General features: G+C 42.6%; 1 protein-coding gene across 17 annotated transcripts in view; it reads left to right on the top strand.

Annotated features, from left to right (window-relative positions):
* Nucleotides 1–16,653, top strand: part of KIF1A (kinesin family member 1A) — a 186,739-nt gene that overhangs the window by 129,049 nt on the left and 41,037 nt on the right. For all 17 annotated transcript variants that reach the window (XM_043994534.1, XM_043994535.1, XM_043994537.1 and 14 more), the window contains 6 exons: nucleotides 624–714; nucleotides 1,174–1,292; nucleotides 3,959–4,014; nucleotides 9,160–9,268; nucleotides 10,817–10,883; nucleotides 12,361–12,445. In XM_043994534.1, coding sequence (XP_043850469.1) covers nucleotides 624–714; nucleotides 1,174–1,292; nucleotides 3,959–4,014; nucleotides 9,160–9,268; nucleotides 10,817–10,883; nucleotides 12,361–12,445 — 527 coding nt within the window. The remainder of the gene's footprint in view (nucleotides 1–623; nucleotides 715–1,173; nucleotides 1,293–3,958; nucleotides 4,015–9,159; nucleotides 9,269–10,816; nucleotides 10,884–12,360; nucleotides 12,446–16,653) is intronic.

Genomic DNA, 16,653 nt, shown 5'->3' on the forward strand with positions numbered 1-16,653 from the left:
ATAGAGCACCGGCCCTGGAGTCAGGAGTACCTGAGTTCAAATCCGGCCTCAGACACTTAACACTTACTAGCTGTGTGACCCTGGGCAAGTCACTTAACCCCAATTGCTTCACTAAAAAAAAAAAAAGAGAGAGAGTATTTTATTCTTTGTACTTGTATCCCCAGCAGCTATCGAAGCACCTGGCACATAGTAGGTGCTTAATAAAAACTTGTTGATTGATGGATTGATGGGAAGGCAGAGGCCAAGTTTATCCCATGGTGTTTTGCCACTTGTAGAGAAAAACAAAATTAAATCCGCCCTCTTGGCCATTCAGACCTAGATTTTCTCAACCTGTTCAGCAAATGATGCCTTATTAATTCTCATTTAATTGGATCCATTTTTTAGTTTAAATCAATACACATCAGACCAATGGAATTTTTTTAATCAGTGGAAGAAGAATGGCATGCTAAAACCACACCCACCCACACCTGAATGGGCTTGAATTGCATTCAGATCTTGGCTTGCACACTTACCGGATGCGTAACTGACCAGGGGTGAAGTGGTAATACCTAAGGGAGCCACATGGTCAGGCTGTTGCAAAGAAAATACTTTGTAACCTCAGATCATTCTCTCTGGATTTGCAGCTTCATCCACCGTCACGATGAAGCCTTTTCCACGGAGCCACTGAAGAATACAGGACGAGGGCCACCTCTTGGCTTCTACCATGTCCAGAATGTAGGTCATCACTCTGATCTGAGCTATTCTCTTGTTTGGGACTCCTGAATCCAGGGCCAGTGCTTTATCCATTTCATCACCTAGCTGCCCCCGAGAAGCCTTACTTTATAACACCCTCCTAAGAAATGTCCCAGAGCATAGCTAAGTGTACCTGGTTTGGGGCCACTGGTCTATGAATGTAAGAGCTGAGCCCTGTGAGCAAAAGGTTAAGTAGGATTTGGTCCTCACCTGTGATGATCTGTGGCTTTCCCAGGGAGGATACTGTCATTTCTTCATGATTGATCTCTTGTTCATGTGAGCTCAAAGAGGTCGAGCTTAGAGTACGGGAGTGGGGGGACAACTTAAGTTTCCAAACTGGATAAGCCAACCTCCACCCTATGGACTAAGTGCTTCTGTTACTCTTTGCCCTCCATCTTTGACAACACTGTGGTTTTTATCCTCCTTCTGCCCTCATGCCAGATTGCAGTTGAGGTGACCAAGTCCTTTGTCGAGTACATCAAGAGTCAGCCGATTGTGTTTGAGGTCTTCGGCCACTACCAGCAGCATCCTTTCCCACCTCTGTGCAAGGATGTTCTCAGGTAAACCTGTCTTGGACCTATCAGCCAAAATGTCAAATAGTCATGAGGACCAGTTCTCTCCTGGAGGAGAGAAGATTCAGAAGGGATGACAGAACTGGAGGGAGGGACCAGACCTGTTCAGCTTGGCCCTCGGGGGTGGGGGTGGGGGTGGGAGGCAGAACTAGGAACAGTGGGTGGCTATTGCAAAGAGGTTGATTTATATTGGATGTCAGGAAACATATTGTAACAAAGAGACCTGTCCATGAGTGGGCTGGGCCACCTTGGGAGACAGTGAGTGCCTCCTCAGCCCTCAAGTGGAGTCTTTGAGTAGAGGTGTGATGGCTCCTTATGAGGATTCTTCTTTTTGAGAGATGAGTTGGAGTCAGTGGTTTCTGAAGCCTTGTCTAACTCAGAAACCCTAGGAGTAGCTGTTTGCAGAATCACACCAAAGGGTCGGGGACTGGGGAGGAAGACCAAAAGTCAGGAGCTCGATTTTCCCATTTAAGTCAATGAAGAAAACACTGATTAGGTGCCAGCTGTGGTGGTATTTTAGTTGCAAAAAAGCCAAAGGACCCAATGTAATGCTTGGGAGACATAAATGAAGAGATTTGTACAGAATCGGCTTTAACTCTCCAGCAGGTTGTTTTTGCTCTGCTCTCCTCTTACGTCAGAACAGATGGAGAGTTTTCTTGGAGAATAAATAGCTTTGCCCCCAAATATCCTCCCATCTCTGCTCCACTAATTGCTGCCCAGGGTTGGCATTTCATAGGGTGTCACTTGGCAGTAGAATCAGTTCCCCCCTCACCCCCTTTTAAAATTTTATTTAAATTTAAATTTTTATTATTTTATTTTACCCTCACCCCCTTTTAAAAATGAACAGTCCCCATTCAAGAAAAGAGGCTGAGAAGGATGAGAAGCCTGGCCGGCTGTCACAGCCCCTGTCCTAGATGATTTAAATACCATGGATGCCTTGCTTTCCATTCTGGGAACCTCTTTAGGCCAGCCCAGTTTGGTCTCTCTATGGACCCATGTGACTTTGCTGACCAGGGTCTTTTTCTCCTCGTGGCCACTTGAGTCCTCCTCCTCACCTTCCTTCCAATAGACACCTATCCAGGCACTGCTTGATATTTTGATGTTTCATGAATATTCCCCATTAAAGGAAAGATCTTGGCCACCATGGCAAGTTGCCCTAATGTAATTCTGGGGGAGAACTAAGATGATACATTGAGGTACATTGCGATCATTTTATTTGAGAGCAAACTCTGAATTGGCTATGGTGCAGAATAGAGGTAAACAGCAAGTGCAGGGTTGTTTTTTTAATTATTGTTAATTTGTATTGACTTGACTTGTCTTGATATGAGAAAGAAAGAAGAAGAGAGAGGATAAAGGAGAGAGAGAAAAGAAAGAGAAAAAAGAGAAAGACAGAGACTGAGAGAAGAGAAACAAAAAGTACATGATTTAGTCTAGAGATAGAAAGGATACGAGATGCTTCTTTCCCTTAGGGCTTCAAGGTTCCTGATCTACTGGCCATCTAAGATGGACCCTAGAGATCATCTCATCCAACTGATTCATTTTACAAATATTTTACAAATGACCCCTCTGAGGAGAGGAGCATATGTGGCATTCCTAAAACACAGATCTGACCACGTGCCTCCCCTACTCAAAAACCTTCAATGGCTTCCTCTTGCTTCTGGAATAAGCTCCTCAGTTTGACATTGAAAGTTCTTAGGACAAGACTCCCACCAACTCCCCCAATCTTTCCCCATATTACTGCCCATTGTAGCCAAACTGGTCTATTAGCTGTTCTTTTAACTTGTGTTGCCTCTGCTGCCTTTGTTAGCTCTCTCTCTCTCTCTCTCTCTCTCTCTCTCTCTCTCTCTCTCTCTCTCACACACACACACACACACACACACACACACACACACACACACACACATGCTCACGCGCGTGCACGCATCCTCCTTGAGAGCAGAGATAGTATGATTTTTGCTTTTCTATTTCCAGTACCTAAGTGAAACTCATTGAAATGAGTTGAATTAAACTAAATTGAATTCCTAAAAGAAATGTGTTTAGGGAAAGATTTGAAGAGAAGAAAATAAATGGAATTGATCCATAATTCTCAGATTTGAAGCAATACTCTTGACCTTAAGAGGCAGCAGACAGTAAAGTCAATCAACAGGCTATTTTATTGAGTCCTGATTGTTGGTGATAGTGAACTCTCCCCAAGGGCAGAACTAGTATTGATGGGTAAAAGTTGCAAAAGGGCCAATTTGGGCTTGATAGCAAGAAAAACTTCCTCACAATGAGGGTCATCCCAAGGTGGAATATCCCTTCTTGGGGGACTTAATGAAGAATCCTAAAGAATATGTCATTGTAGAAGCAAGGCACATGGAATTCAGGGTTAGACTCTATTAACAGAGCAGGCCTCTCAGATGCCAGGGCTTCCAGGACCCTATGTTAGTCTCAATGGCCGCTCCTTCAGTTTGTTATAATGGGGATTCTTTTGGAGCATGGGATAGACTAGATAGCCAACAAGGTCCCTTCCAACTCTTAAATTAGGTGATTCCATGATTTCCTATCACTAGAGGTATTTAAGCAGAACTTCTGATCAGGTGCCAATATCTGAAGTTTCCTTTCAAGTCTCAAGATTGTGGTTGTAGTCACATGATTCTCTTCTTTGTCCACAGTCCTCTACGACCATCAAGACGCCATTTCCCTCGGGTCATGCCACTCTCCAAACCAGGTTGGTAGCACTTAAGAGCCCCCTATTCCTGGTCATGCCTCCCCCCAATTCTTTCCATCTTAAGTCCAAGTGGCCTTCAAGTGATGGCATCTTCCCAGGAAGAATCCCATTTGGAATTACATCATTGTCATATGATTGATGGATATGGTGCTCTAGCTACACAGAGTAATTGATGGACTTGGGGGATGCAGTGAGGCCTCTAGGTTACTGACTTATTTATTTCCCCATTACAAAGGGTCTTTGTTAACCTGCTGAGACAGGACTTGGGGGCTTGGGTTAAACAAAGAGCCCCGTGGGTCATCTTTCTGGCACAGCACCTTAGTCTCTCTTGCCTGTTCTAAAGGTATTTTCTTGGAGAATGGATGAAGAAGATCAATGTGAAAATAACAGCTAAGACTGGAAAGTTCTCAATGATGGATAGTTTTCTAGCCTCGGTGGTTTGTCCCCCCCCCCCGCCCCAAGTTTGTTGTTCCATAATAATGATTGGGTGTCTAGTAGAAAACCATATGTACTTTTGAATTTGTTCCATCCCATCCCTGCCGGCAGGTTTTTGGGACTGTGGTCTTCATTTAAACTAGAGAAGACTGATAGAGACCATCAGAAAATGGGAGATCAGAACTGGGCTTCCCTCCCTAAAGGAGCGCACCTGCAAATGAGTACCTGTCCTAGTCTAGTGAATCACTAAATGAGAACCAGAAAGTTTGCCAAGACCATAATGATCTCATTTAGGTTCCCTCAAGTGCAGGGTTACAGCATCTCTCTGTGAGGCACAGGGTAAATTGTATGTTGGGCCACTGCAGAATGACGATAGTAAGCTCTCTGAGAGATTGTGAAGCTTGGTTGCCATCTTCTATTACTCTGCCCAACCATAGTCGAGGAGCAGATAATTTTACCCTGCATTACCCCCCCCCCAAAGCATACAGAGAGTTCTCTGAGGAGACTTTGCCCAGTCACCAGGGGGTTCATCCATCAGAAATAGATTTAACTTGGGAAATTAGAGGAGAAGTTTGTGGCTTTGACATTAAAGTTCAGGCACTGGGGTAAGAGGGAAGTAGTCAGGAACCCAGCTCACCAGCCCTCTATAAGGATGTTGACCTTTCTATCTAGTTTTCTTTGAGGAGTTATATTTTTGCAGGCATATGAGGTAAGACTAGGGTGGGAACAAAGGCTGAGATTTCATCTTGCATTGTCATACCCTTTGAATTTCTCTCCCATTGCTGCTAGGTTGATTCTCTAGGGAAGGAAGAGCAGAAGAAGGGGAAGTTAAGATGAGCCAGTTGTTCTGCCCATGATTTTGTTGCATCCCTGACATGATCCCCCTCTTGTTCCGTGGGGCAACCACGCTGTGGTCAAACTAGATTTCTTTTGTTTTGTTTTTTCCTCTTTGCTACATGAGATGAAGAAAAGGCCCTTGGACTGCTTAAGCTTTGGATGCCAGGCACACTGGACAGCCGCATGCTGAGTGTGCTCTCTGGGCATGCCTTCCTAGCTACGAGCATGGCTTCCTCCTTGCTGTCAAGAGAGGGCAAAGGGTCCATGTTTCATCCTTCACAGCCTGTAATGGATGGGGTTGTGAAAAAGGCCCAGAAACCCGGTTGGTGCCTTCAAAGAGCCATGGAAGAGATCTCTGTGTTTTGTGATTCCTTCCATGACAATTCCCTGGGAAGTGTTTCATTGCAGTGACTGGGAGGCAGGGTAGGTGGAAATCAGGGTTGGACTACATTCATGGAGCAGGCTGGGCAAATGCCAGGGATATCAGAACCATAAGTGGGATTTTCAGGGACATTCTGGTGCCCCTCTTCTCAACCCCCACTCCTGGAAAAAGTACCATAATCTAGATTCCTCTATGGGCAAATGGCCTCGTCTTCAAGGGGTAGTCCAACCCTGGTGGAGATTGATCGACTTCTTGACATGTTGGGGTGTTTGCTATTGCTTCTATTCTTCCTCTTTAGGGTGGCTTGAAATTCTGTCTTATCAATATCATTGACTCAATATCATTGGGATCCAGCTGAGTCGTGCTTCCTTCCACCACCCTTCCCCAGCCCAAGGGCTGGGTTTTCTCCTGGGATGGGGATGGGTTTTAATTCCTCGAACCCTTTCCTTCTGGTTCTTTACCCAGTCTTGATCCACTTCCTTCAATTCTCATTGCCTTCTGGGAGCAGACATAGCAGAAATGATCCTCAAATGCTAATCCACCATCTTCTAGTGGCTTTGACTGAAGAAAAGTGTCAACATCTCTCAGCGATGGTTGGGGCATCTACTGGTGTAGCCAGATCTAGGATTCAGGCACAAAATAAACCACCTGGCCTAATCCTCTTCCTCCCCCTTATCATCTTTCCTTTCTCACTTATTCTTCCTCCCTCTCCATGCCTCTTCCTCCTTTCTCTCTCTTTTTCTTTCCCTTATTTGTACCTGTCTGGCCCTGACATTGAGCCTCTTTCTCCCTCTCTCTTCCTTTCTTTCATTCTTTCTGCTTCTCTTTGTCTGCTTCCCTCCCACCTCTGCCCCCCTCTCCCTCCCTATATCTCAGTCTATCTATATCTGACTCTGCCTCTTTTGTTTCCTCATCCCCCTCCCCATCTCTCCTGAGTCTCTTTCTGTCTTTGCCTCCCTCTATATGTCTCTATGCCAATAAACATCTATATTTGCCTCCATTTCCTTCCATCACTCACCTTTCCTTTTTTTCTGTTTCTCAATCTGTCTCTCATTCTGTCTTTGTCTTTCCCTCTTCTCTCTTAAGTATGAATGCCATAGAAAGAACTGAGCAGGTGTATTAGCAGCCCTATAGATATCAGCATTTACAAATGGATTTTGTCTATCCCAAGGCCAAGGACTTCAACCTTCCCCTCCAGGTCCCTCTGAGGCTTCACTTTTAAACTCCTCTTTCTCATGGAAATCCTCCATCACCATCCCAGAGCCTGCCTGCCTCTCTCTCTCTCTCTCTCTCTCTCTCTCTCTCTCTCTCTCTCTCTCTCTCTCTCTCTCTCTCTCTTTGATCTTGTTACACAGTCACTAAGAGACATTGCCCACAGGGAAAAGGGAGGGTTGGCATGGATTTTGGAGAAAACCTGTTTTTTCCATGTCCCTTTCTCTCTTGAGGCCTAGTAGCCAGAATGTAGGGGACAGGGAGAGAGAGCACAGAGACACTGAATGAACCTATTTGTCTCAAGAGCATTGCTTCCTATGACACCTCAATTACCCTCGATGATGTCAGTGCTGGCTTTGAGCCTCTAAAGGAAAATATAAGGTGCCATGTTGGTCCACCATTGGTCAGCAACAAGCCATCTTTTCATCTCCTGTGTTTGCATTCTCAAACCTAGGGTGAAGGTTGGGCTGCAGAATTTGTAGTCAAAAGCAAAACAGAAAGTTTGAGGATCTTGGCCAAGCTCTGACTTCTTGCAGCTGACCCCAGTCATATTCAAGTCTATCCAAAGGGGTGAGAGGTTCTTGGCATCACCCAGGCTGGAAAGAGAGAAATTGAGGCAGTTCGGCACTGCGCATGGAACACTAGGCTCTGCAGCAGATCTGGATTCAAATTCCACCTCTGCTATTTACTGCTTGCTTCACTTCTCTGGGCCTCAGTTTAACTATATTTCAGATGATAGCAGTTAGGTCAGTTGATGTCTAGGGTGCCTTCTTGCCCCTATGATCCTTCCCTGATCCTATGAGAGAGAGGCAGAGTGTATTTATCTGTCCCTGGGCTCCCAGTGACACTGAAAGAACCATAGCATTTAAAGCTATGGTCTCTGCTCAAACTTTCCTGTTTGATGTATGAAAGGACTGAGCGCCTAATAAATAAGTAGAGTGACTTGTTCAAGGCCACACAGTAAGCAACAGAGCAGGGCTCAGAACTGGGGCTTTTGACCTCAGACTCAGTTCTTTTCTTAAAATGGACTAAAGAGCTCTTCACTTCCAATGGGACACCTATCATACAATCCAGGAGCTGTCTGAGCTGTGTATCCATTATTGTCCCAGTGACAAATCTGAGGGCATTCCCAATACATCTCTTAAAACACCCTCCAATGGCTATTTCTTCCCTTGTACCCCCTTAGACCTCACCCAAGTGATACCCTACTCACTGTAATGGACCAAACTAGCTTCCGTATGACATTGGGGGCTACAGCTTTTAAATGTCAGACCTGACTGAACTGTCCTGGGTTCCTTTGAGTTCATGCAAGTCAGAGAGGGAATGAGAAGAGTCTAAAGAGAAAGACTGAGGCTCCCATAGAAAGGAGACAAGAAAGGTCTGACAGAAAATGATATGAAATTCAACAGGTTTTAGATTGGAGCTGGGAAGGACAATGGAGAGTAACACTTCCTATGCCTTAATTTAATTGTGATTTAACTGAACTACAGAGAAGGTGTGCGATTTGGTCAAGATCACAGCTAATAAGTAACAGAGCTGTGATTCCAGCCCGAATACAGCACACCTTCAGTTACCACATTGCCTCCCTCCCATTGTGACCTAGGGTGGTCTTCATTCCACAGAGCCCTTGCAATACTGTTTCCCCTGGTGTCCTAAATAGTAGATGTCTGTCCTCTGGAGAGACTGTAGCCCTCTTTCCTTCCCCTAGTTGGATGTCATACACATGTGCCTAGCACATAGTAAGTGTTTAATAAATGTTGGTTATTTGATTGATTGACTGATTGATGTCAGCATAAGCTTTCTCTCCTTCAAGTTCCATCTATAGACATCAATGGAGCATGTTCTGTGTGCAGTGGTGTGGGTTGTCCTGAGGGGACCTGGGGGACTGATGAGAAGCAGTAGATTCAAAAGGGAGGCAATTAAAGAGAAGACAATGGTCCATGCCTTCAAGGACGTTGGCACTTTATGCTGGGCTGTAAACTCCTTGAGGGACAGGAACACCATTTCTGCTGTACCTCGATTTCCTTCTCAGTCCTTAGCACAGGGCCTTACTTAATAATGGAGTTTAATAAACACGTGTTGAATAAATGAATCAAATCATTAAACTCCAAGACTTCTTTGTTGCCTTTCTCTACCCACATGCATACTGCAAGTGGGACCATACAGTAATCCTGCTTTCTATTCCTTTTCTGGGTGATGCTGAGAGAAGGGCCTGGCTTTAAAATTGTTTGATAAGCTTTTGATTGTAACATATAGTTTAATTTTGTGGCTCTGTCTAGTGCCTGCTACCAAGCTAAGCACCCTCAACCGTCCCACTGCTGGACCCTGCCACTGCAAATATGACCTGCTGGTATACTTCGAAATCTGTGAGCTGGAAGCTAATGGCGAGTGAGTTCCTTCTTATTCAAAGGGATTCTGAAAAACCCACCAGGTCCTTATTCCCCTGGAGCAAAGGGAAGACTGGTTTTTACTTCAAAAGGCTTTGCCAAATATTAACGTTGACTTTGATGAATCTGGGATCTTAGTGATATGAGAACTCTACCCACAATCCAAATCTTAATGCTCTTACAGTGAGCATTCTCTGTTCCCCAGAGCTAATTTCTCTGAACGCCAGTTTCCTCAAAAAATGGAGATGAAAGTCTTTTGCCACTACCTGGTGAGATTAAGGAGAAAGTCCTTAATGACCCTTAAAGTGCTATAAGTACACGGAGACAAGATAGAATGTGAGCTCCTTTACACATCATCTTTTTGCCTTTGTATGCTCAGCACCTAACACAATGCCTGACACATAGTAGGTGCTTAATCAATGCTTGTGGATTGATCAGTTCTGTAAGGTCCCAGTATAGAAAAGGCATTGAGAAGAAAGAGCCACCCAACCTCAAAGACCTACCATGTTCTTAACAGATGCATAATAAATGACCATGTATATGGAGGGTGCACATAGTTTACTCCACTGCTATTTGATTCAATAAACATTTATTAGACACTAAGAAGCTGAGCCATGAGAGGCTCTCCATCTGTACAGGAAGAGGCCTTTCTCCTCTTCACTAATAATACCTTGCCCTTGGCAATTTGGCTACTCTTTCACCAACTAGGAAGACCTATACCCCCAAACTGGCAATTTTCTTGGGATTAAAACCAACCTGGGGGGGCAGCTAGGTGGTGCAGTAGATAAAGCACCACCCTGGATTCAGGAGGACCCGAGTTCAAATACAGCCTCAAACACTTGACACTTACTAGTTATGTGACCTTGGGCAAGTCACTTAACCCTCATTGCCCTCCCCCAAAAAAACCCCCCACCAACCAACCTCCTGGTTAACCTGCTGAGGATACATCAGGGACCATCCCACTTCAACCTACCTGCTGATTAACCTGATCATGAAAAGGAAGTTCTTGTCTCTACCCAGTGAAGGCCTAATAAATGTTTGTTGGATTTAATTTTATGAGTTGCGTAAACTGGGGATTAATTTATGTGTCCTGTGAATATATAATAATGTATCATGCATCAATAATCTCATGGTGGGTCTGCAATGTGCTGAGGTTCCTGTTCTCTCCTACCTTCATTATAATGAGGTCCTTTGCTTACTGATTGGGCTCCTCTTCTACTTGCTTTAGTGACATTCTCTGAGTGCACCAGAGCACTGAATTTTGGTCAGAAAATGAGAGTTGGCAAGAGTATCTATGGCAGTCCCATATGAATATGAGTTTAAAGTGATTACTGGTTGTTGTCATCCCAGTGAGGTCTTTTTATACTAATGAGACCTCAGGACAAATTGGTTCTCCTTTATGGGGCTCAGTTTACTCACCTGTAAAATGAAGGGGTTGGAGTAGATGACCTTTGAGGTTCCTTCCAGCCCTAAATCTTTAATCTCCTGCTCCTGTGGTCACTGGCTTGTGAAAATGTGACAGACGGTTTCATGTTTTCTTCTCTTCCAGCTATATTCCAGCTGTTGTGGACCACCGTGGAGGGATGCCATGCCTTGGAACCTTCTTACTCCATCAGGTATTTACCTCTATTCACCCTAAGCTAAATATTCTCTTCCCCTCCCCAGCCCCATACATGCTTCCTACTCACCTTTTTGGCCATAGCCACAACTAAGTGGCCTTGGCACAAATCTGTTCTTGGCCCTGGACTATTGGATGTTTTCATCAATTACTTGAGAAAAGACACAGATCACAGGGTTTCCCAATTTGAGGATGACACACAGCTGGGAGGGGCCACTAATGTCCTAGATGTCCAAGAGTATCAAAAGACCATGGCAGGCTAGAGTGTTGGGCTGAATCAAATGAGATGAAATATAACAAGAGCTCTGTGTCTCACACTCAAGTGCAGAATCCAACTTCCAAAAGAAAGCCTGAGAGGGCAGCGAGGTGGCACAGTGGATAAAGCACCAGCCCTGGATTCAGGAGGACCTGAGTTCAAAGCTGGCCTTAGACACTTGACACTTACTAGCTGTGTGACCCTGGGCAAGTCACTTAACCCTCATTGCTCCACCAAAAAAAAACAACCCAAAAAAAAACAAAAAAAAAAAAACACAATAGGGGCAGCTAGGTGGTACAGTGGATAGAGCACCAGCCCTGGATTCAGAAGGACCTGACTTCAGATCTGGCCTCAGACACTTAACAGTTACTAGCCTGTGTGACCCTGGGCAAGTCACTTAACCCCAATTGCCACACCAAAAAGAAAGAAAGAAAGAAAGGAAGGAAGGAAGGAAGGAAGGAAGGAAGGAAGGAAGGAAGGAAGGAAGGAAGGAAGGAAAAAAGCAAACAAGCAAGCCTAGCTCCATAATGACTCATCTGAAATGGCCCTAAAGCCCCAGGACCATTTCAGATGAGTCATTACCTAGCCAAGACCAGAGAAGAGATAGATAGTCCCACTGTATTCCACCATGCTCAGACCACATGAGAGTCTTGTGTTCTGTTCTGGGTTCACTGGGTTCATTGACAAGCTGGAAAGTGTCTAGAGGAGGACAACTAGAATGGTGGAGGTACTTGACATCATTCTATATGAAGACAAGTTGAAGGAAGCAGGAGTTTTAGGCTGGACAAGAGACAATTAAAGTAGGAGACATGACAACGAGCTGCTGTCAAGTATTTGGAGATCATGTTACACTTGGCCCCAGAGGGCAGAGCCAGGACCTATAAGAGGCAAATTTAGGCTTGATATAAGGAACAAATGCTCCAGCTTTGAGAGCTGCCCCACAATGGAATGGTCTGTGGGAAGATGCAATGGTTCCTCCTTTGAAGGGCTTCAAGCAAAGACTAGGGACCACTCACTGCAGACATCATGGGACAACTTGGGCCACATAGCCACTGAATTGCCTTCTACCTTGGAGATCCTCTGACATTCTGCCTGTTTCCTCACCTATCGCAGGAAGATGATGAGACCTGCTGTTGTCAAGAAAACATTTTGCTGTAGAAATGTGAACTGTTGTGTGATTGTGGTTCTCCCATTTCTCTCTCTTCTTGGTGACTTCCAGGGTATTCAGAGAAGGATCACTGTGACCCTGGTGCATGAAACCGGCAGCCACATCCGCTGGAAAGAAGTGCGGGAGTTAGTTGTGGGTAAGTCGGGGAGCTGTCCATGGTGAGCAGCTATAAGCTTATCTGCTCTTGTGGTGTGCTCAAGGGAGGCATCCCATTCAAGTTAGAGTCAAGCTTCTCTAAATTAAGCACAAGCTTTGCACTCCTGATTTACATTTCTGGTAGAGTAGTAGATAGAAAATGAACCAGATTCAGATCCTGAATCTGACATTTATTAAGAACCTACTATGTGCTTTAAGTAAATACATTAATTAAAATAAATTACTTATATGGTAATGTTTTACATAATTGCACATGTATAACCTATATCTGATTGCTCTGATTTCTCAGAGAGGGGGAAAGGTAGGGAGGGAGGGAATGAGAGAGACATAGAATTTGGAACTCAAAACTTTAAATAAATAAAGATAAAAATAACAAACTAGGTGAAATAAATAAGTAATAATTAAAATAAATAAAATATACAGAATAAATAAAAATAAATGAAAAATAAGTAAATAAATAAATAAATAGAAGAGAACCTACTATGTGCCTGTGCTAAGCACTTTACAAACATTCTTTCATTTGATCCTCACAACAACCCCAGGAGGTAGGTTCATGTAAAGGAGATAGGTATCCCCATTTTACAAATGAAGAAACTGAGGCAAACAGAGGTGAAGGGACTTGCCTAAACTCACACAGCTAGTGTGACCTGACCTAGTCATTTTTTTCTTTGAGCCTCAGTTTCCTCATCTGCAAAACAGTAGATAATTGCCCTGGCACACTACCTAAATCATAGCATTGTTGGGGGAAGAATGATCTATAAACCTTAAAGCACCATGTGGCCTCCTAGGTGGAGCCACAGTGGTAAACTGTCTAAAATATCTAATGAGTGGTCGCCAATAAATTATAAGCTTTAGCAAGAGTTAGACTTTTAAGCATTTATTAAGGAGAATAAGAATTTGGTAAAGAGAGAGAAAAAGGCCTAAATTCCTAGCTATTAAAGGGAGAGCACATTTCTAGCTCCGCTCTCCACCAGAGTCCAAAGGAAAGAGAGCGCGAGACTGAGCGCCAGTCTCTTCCTTCCTCCTCCCACTAGTCCGCGTCACTTCCTGACTCCTGAAGAAAAGACTCCTGGTCTTGCCCTCAAAGACCTTCGCTTCATGGGCAGAACTCTTCTACAGTTAGTATCCAGCAGGTGGCGTTATTCCAATCGTTACAGTCCCCCCTGTTGTTCCTCAAGAAACAAAATGTTTCCTTGACGGAACAGTAAAAAGAATATAATAACTATTGCTAGCTAATAATATGTGAACAACAATATAGAAAAGGAAGAGAGGAAAGTTTTGTCCAGAGGGGCGATTTTTTTTTTGTCCTCATGAACCGACGCTTTGACATTAGTCTTGCAAAGGGAGGGCCTCTGCAGAGAGTACATGTTACAGATGGTGTATATTATAACAGAAAGAGAAAAAAAACAACAAAAACAACAAATCAAAACTGTTCATTTAAAGTCTCTGAAAGTCTTTTCTTAGATGTCCTCTAGGTGTAGTCGTGGAATGGAAGTCTTTTCAGGGGTTGATGTGTGGATGCTGGTAATCAGCCAGGAAAATTTCCTACAAAATTGAGCTTAACACAACTTTAAAATAGCTTTGTCAATAATCAAATCCAACAATGAAAGTTCTCAAAAACATGTCTAAGGGAATTCAGAATCTTAGTTGTTACACATGAAACATATAATAAAACAAAAATTGAACCATTCTTTAAAATTATAATATTACTATAGTCCCCCCTTATGGAGGGTAATTGAGAAGACAATTGCTGCAATATTAATTAATAAAAATAATTTTTATCTTTGTTTTATCACTTTTTGCATCATCTGCCTAATTATCCTCATGCCATTATGAGAAATTAAAAAATCTAATATAATTGGTAACAGGTGTCAAGGCCAAATTCAACACTGTATTTATCATGACACCTGAGATAATTATGGGGGTTACCATAAAAGAACAGAGAAATGATGGGATATGAGCATTCCCACACTTGAGCAATATGTACTGCCCATACAGTATGCCAGGCTTAAAATAGGTGGATGGAATATATGTCCATGCCACCGAACATATTGGAAGAAACTGAGTCAGACTTAATCAGATGCATGGGACTGAGATGTCCATGGCATCAGGCATATAGGAGGGAGCATGGAAGCCAGGTGTAGAAGTGAGATGGGTGGGATGAATACTTCCAGCCATCTGTACAATATTGTGGGGAAAAATAAAATAAAATATTAAACCAAGAGAATCCAACCTCAACATTAGTCAAAAGCCGTTCCCTCGGCCATACCTTGACTTCATGCATGTCTCCCCTCATGTGACAATTCAGTGTCTGCTCTTGCATGTATTCCTCTTGTGATTGGATGGCATCTTGGCCAACTGGCATCTGATAACTCAGAATAAAGGCAATTAATGTCTTAAATGATAAGTTCCCATAATCCAAGTCTCATATGGATTTAAAAATTGAGGATAATAAATGATTGCAAAAAATGTGAATACATCTTGACTCAGAACACAATATATAATTATGCAACAATTTCAAATAATACCCCTTTTTTTTACTTAGTATACAATTACTTTTTTGAAAAATCTGAACATATTTAAATAAAAGTTAAAGCACAACACAATCTCAAAGACAACTTTTACAAATGTTCCCCTCTTTTTTTTTTTTTTTTGGAATATGCTTATCAAAAATAATACTTCTAGAATCAATTTACACTTGCCATGGCAAACAATTTGCCAGGGAAATGCTTTAAAGAGTTTGATCAAATAATCAGTTGAGAAAAAATAACAAAAACAAACAACTCAGAATATGGGAGCACAATACTCCTAGAATTAACATTGTATAATAAAATCAAAACCATCTTGCAATGTTTCAAAATTAGAGATGAATAAATAGAAAAAAAATACACATGGAACAATAAAAGACAATGAAATTCAAACTAGGGAAATCTAAATGAATATGAACTTAATATTAATAAGAGTATTATAAAATATAAACTTGATCACATGACTATAAAAAGCTTTTACAAATATTCTCCTTGTTTTAAAAACTAAGTATAAAACACAATCTCAAAAGCATGAAAATCTCTATGAAAATAAACCCATACCATTAATTTCAAAATGTAGGTGTAATAGCATAGAAATCCTATGTAACCTCTGAACTGATACTATTAATAATCTGAGTGAATTTAGAACACTTTTGATTCCGATATCTAAAATCCCCAATACTCATATCAATACCTTGCTTCTTACTTCTACATTTCTGTAAAATATATATACTTCCATGGCAAAAGAAGCAGAGTCTTGAACTATGTTGATTGTTATTATTCTTATTCAGCTTAACTTTTTCTTCTTTAACCCCTCTATATTGTCTGTCAGTCTTTTCACCATACAAATGCTTTATAAGATTACTAATTAAAGACAAAAGCAGGTTAGCAAAATTATGAACAAAACGAGCATATCTGGAATTTAAAGGGTTTTCTAAGGTTGTCTCAGAAGCACAGCCAGGCTGGGGAAGGACTGAGCCTGAAGCTGCAAATGTAGTTACAGAAAGTTGAGCATGCGCATCAGATCTCTGGACTTCCCAGGCAGGGGAAGCAATGGGCTTGGCCATAGGAGGAGTAGAGGGTGGGGTCTGGAGAGGAGGGGAGGGACCAGAGCAATTTGAATCAGACTTGATTTTGAACTCAGGCCTGGATTCCTCTTCCCCCACTTTGCCTCCAGGTGCTAGGGGATTAAAAGCTTCTAGAGGGTGGGTCATTGCCTCCAGGCATGCAAAATTAAAGCAACAATTAGTGTTAGAACTGGGAAAAGCTGCGGGAATCTCTTCAGGTTTCTCTGAAAAAGCATGGTTGGGAGAGGGAGAGATATTTCCTTGTGTGAGTAAGTTGCTGGCTCTTTTAACAAAAATAAAAAGAAAAATAGAAAATCCACAAAAACAAAGCATTAACATGATCTTATCCCCCATTTGTCTGGTTAAACAGACTAAAATCAAAAATAGGGTAATTAGGGAGTTTAAAAGGTCCATTCGAAAAAATTTAAAGGAAAACACAGCCAGTACGCCAGTACTTAGCAGTTAAAGGGAGAGGGAGGGGAAATTTCTTACCCAACCAGAAGATCAGAAGACTGAAGTTTAGCTTTCCTCTTCGTGGTCAGCCATCTGTTAAGGGCTAAAATTCTAGCTAAACTGTCTAAAATATCTAATGA

This window comes from Dromiciops gliroides, chromosome 3 (genome assembly GCF_019393635.1).
Source record: "Dromiciops gliroides isolate mDroGli1 chromosome 3, mDroGli1.pri, whole genome shotgun sequence".
NCBI lineage: Eukaryota > Metazoa > Chordata > Mammalia > Microbiotheria > Microbiotheriidae > Dromiciops > Dromiciops gliroides.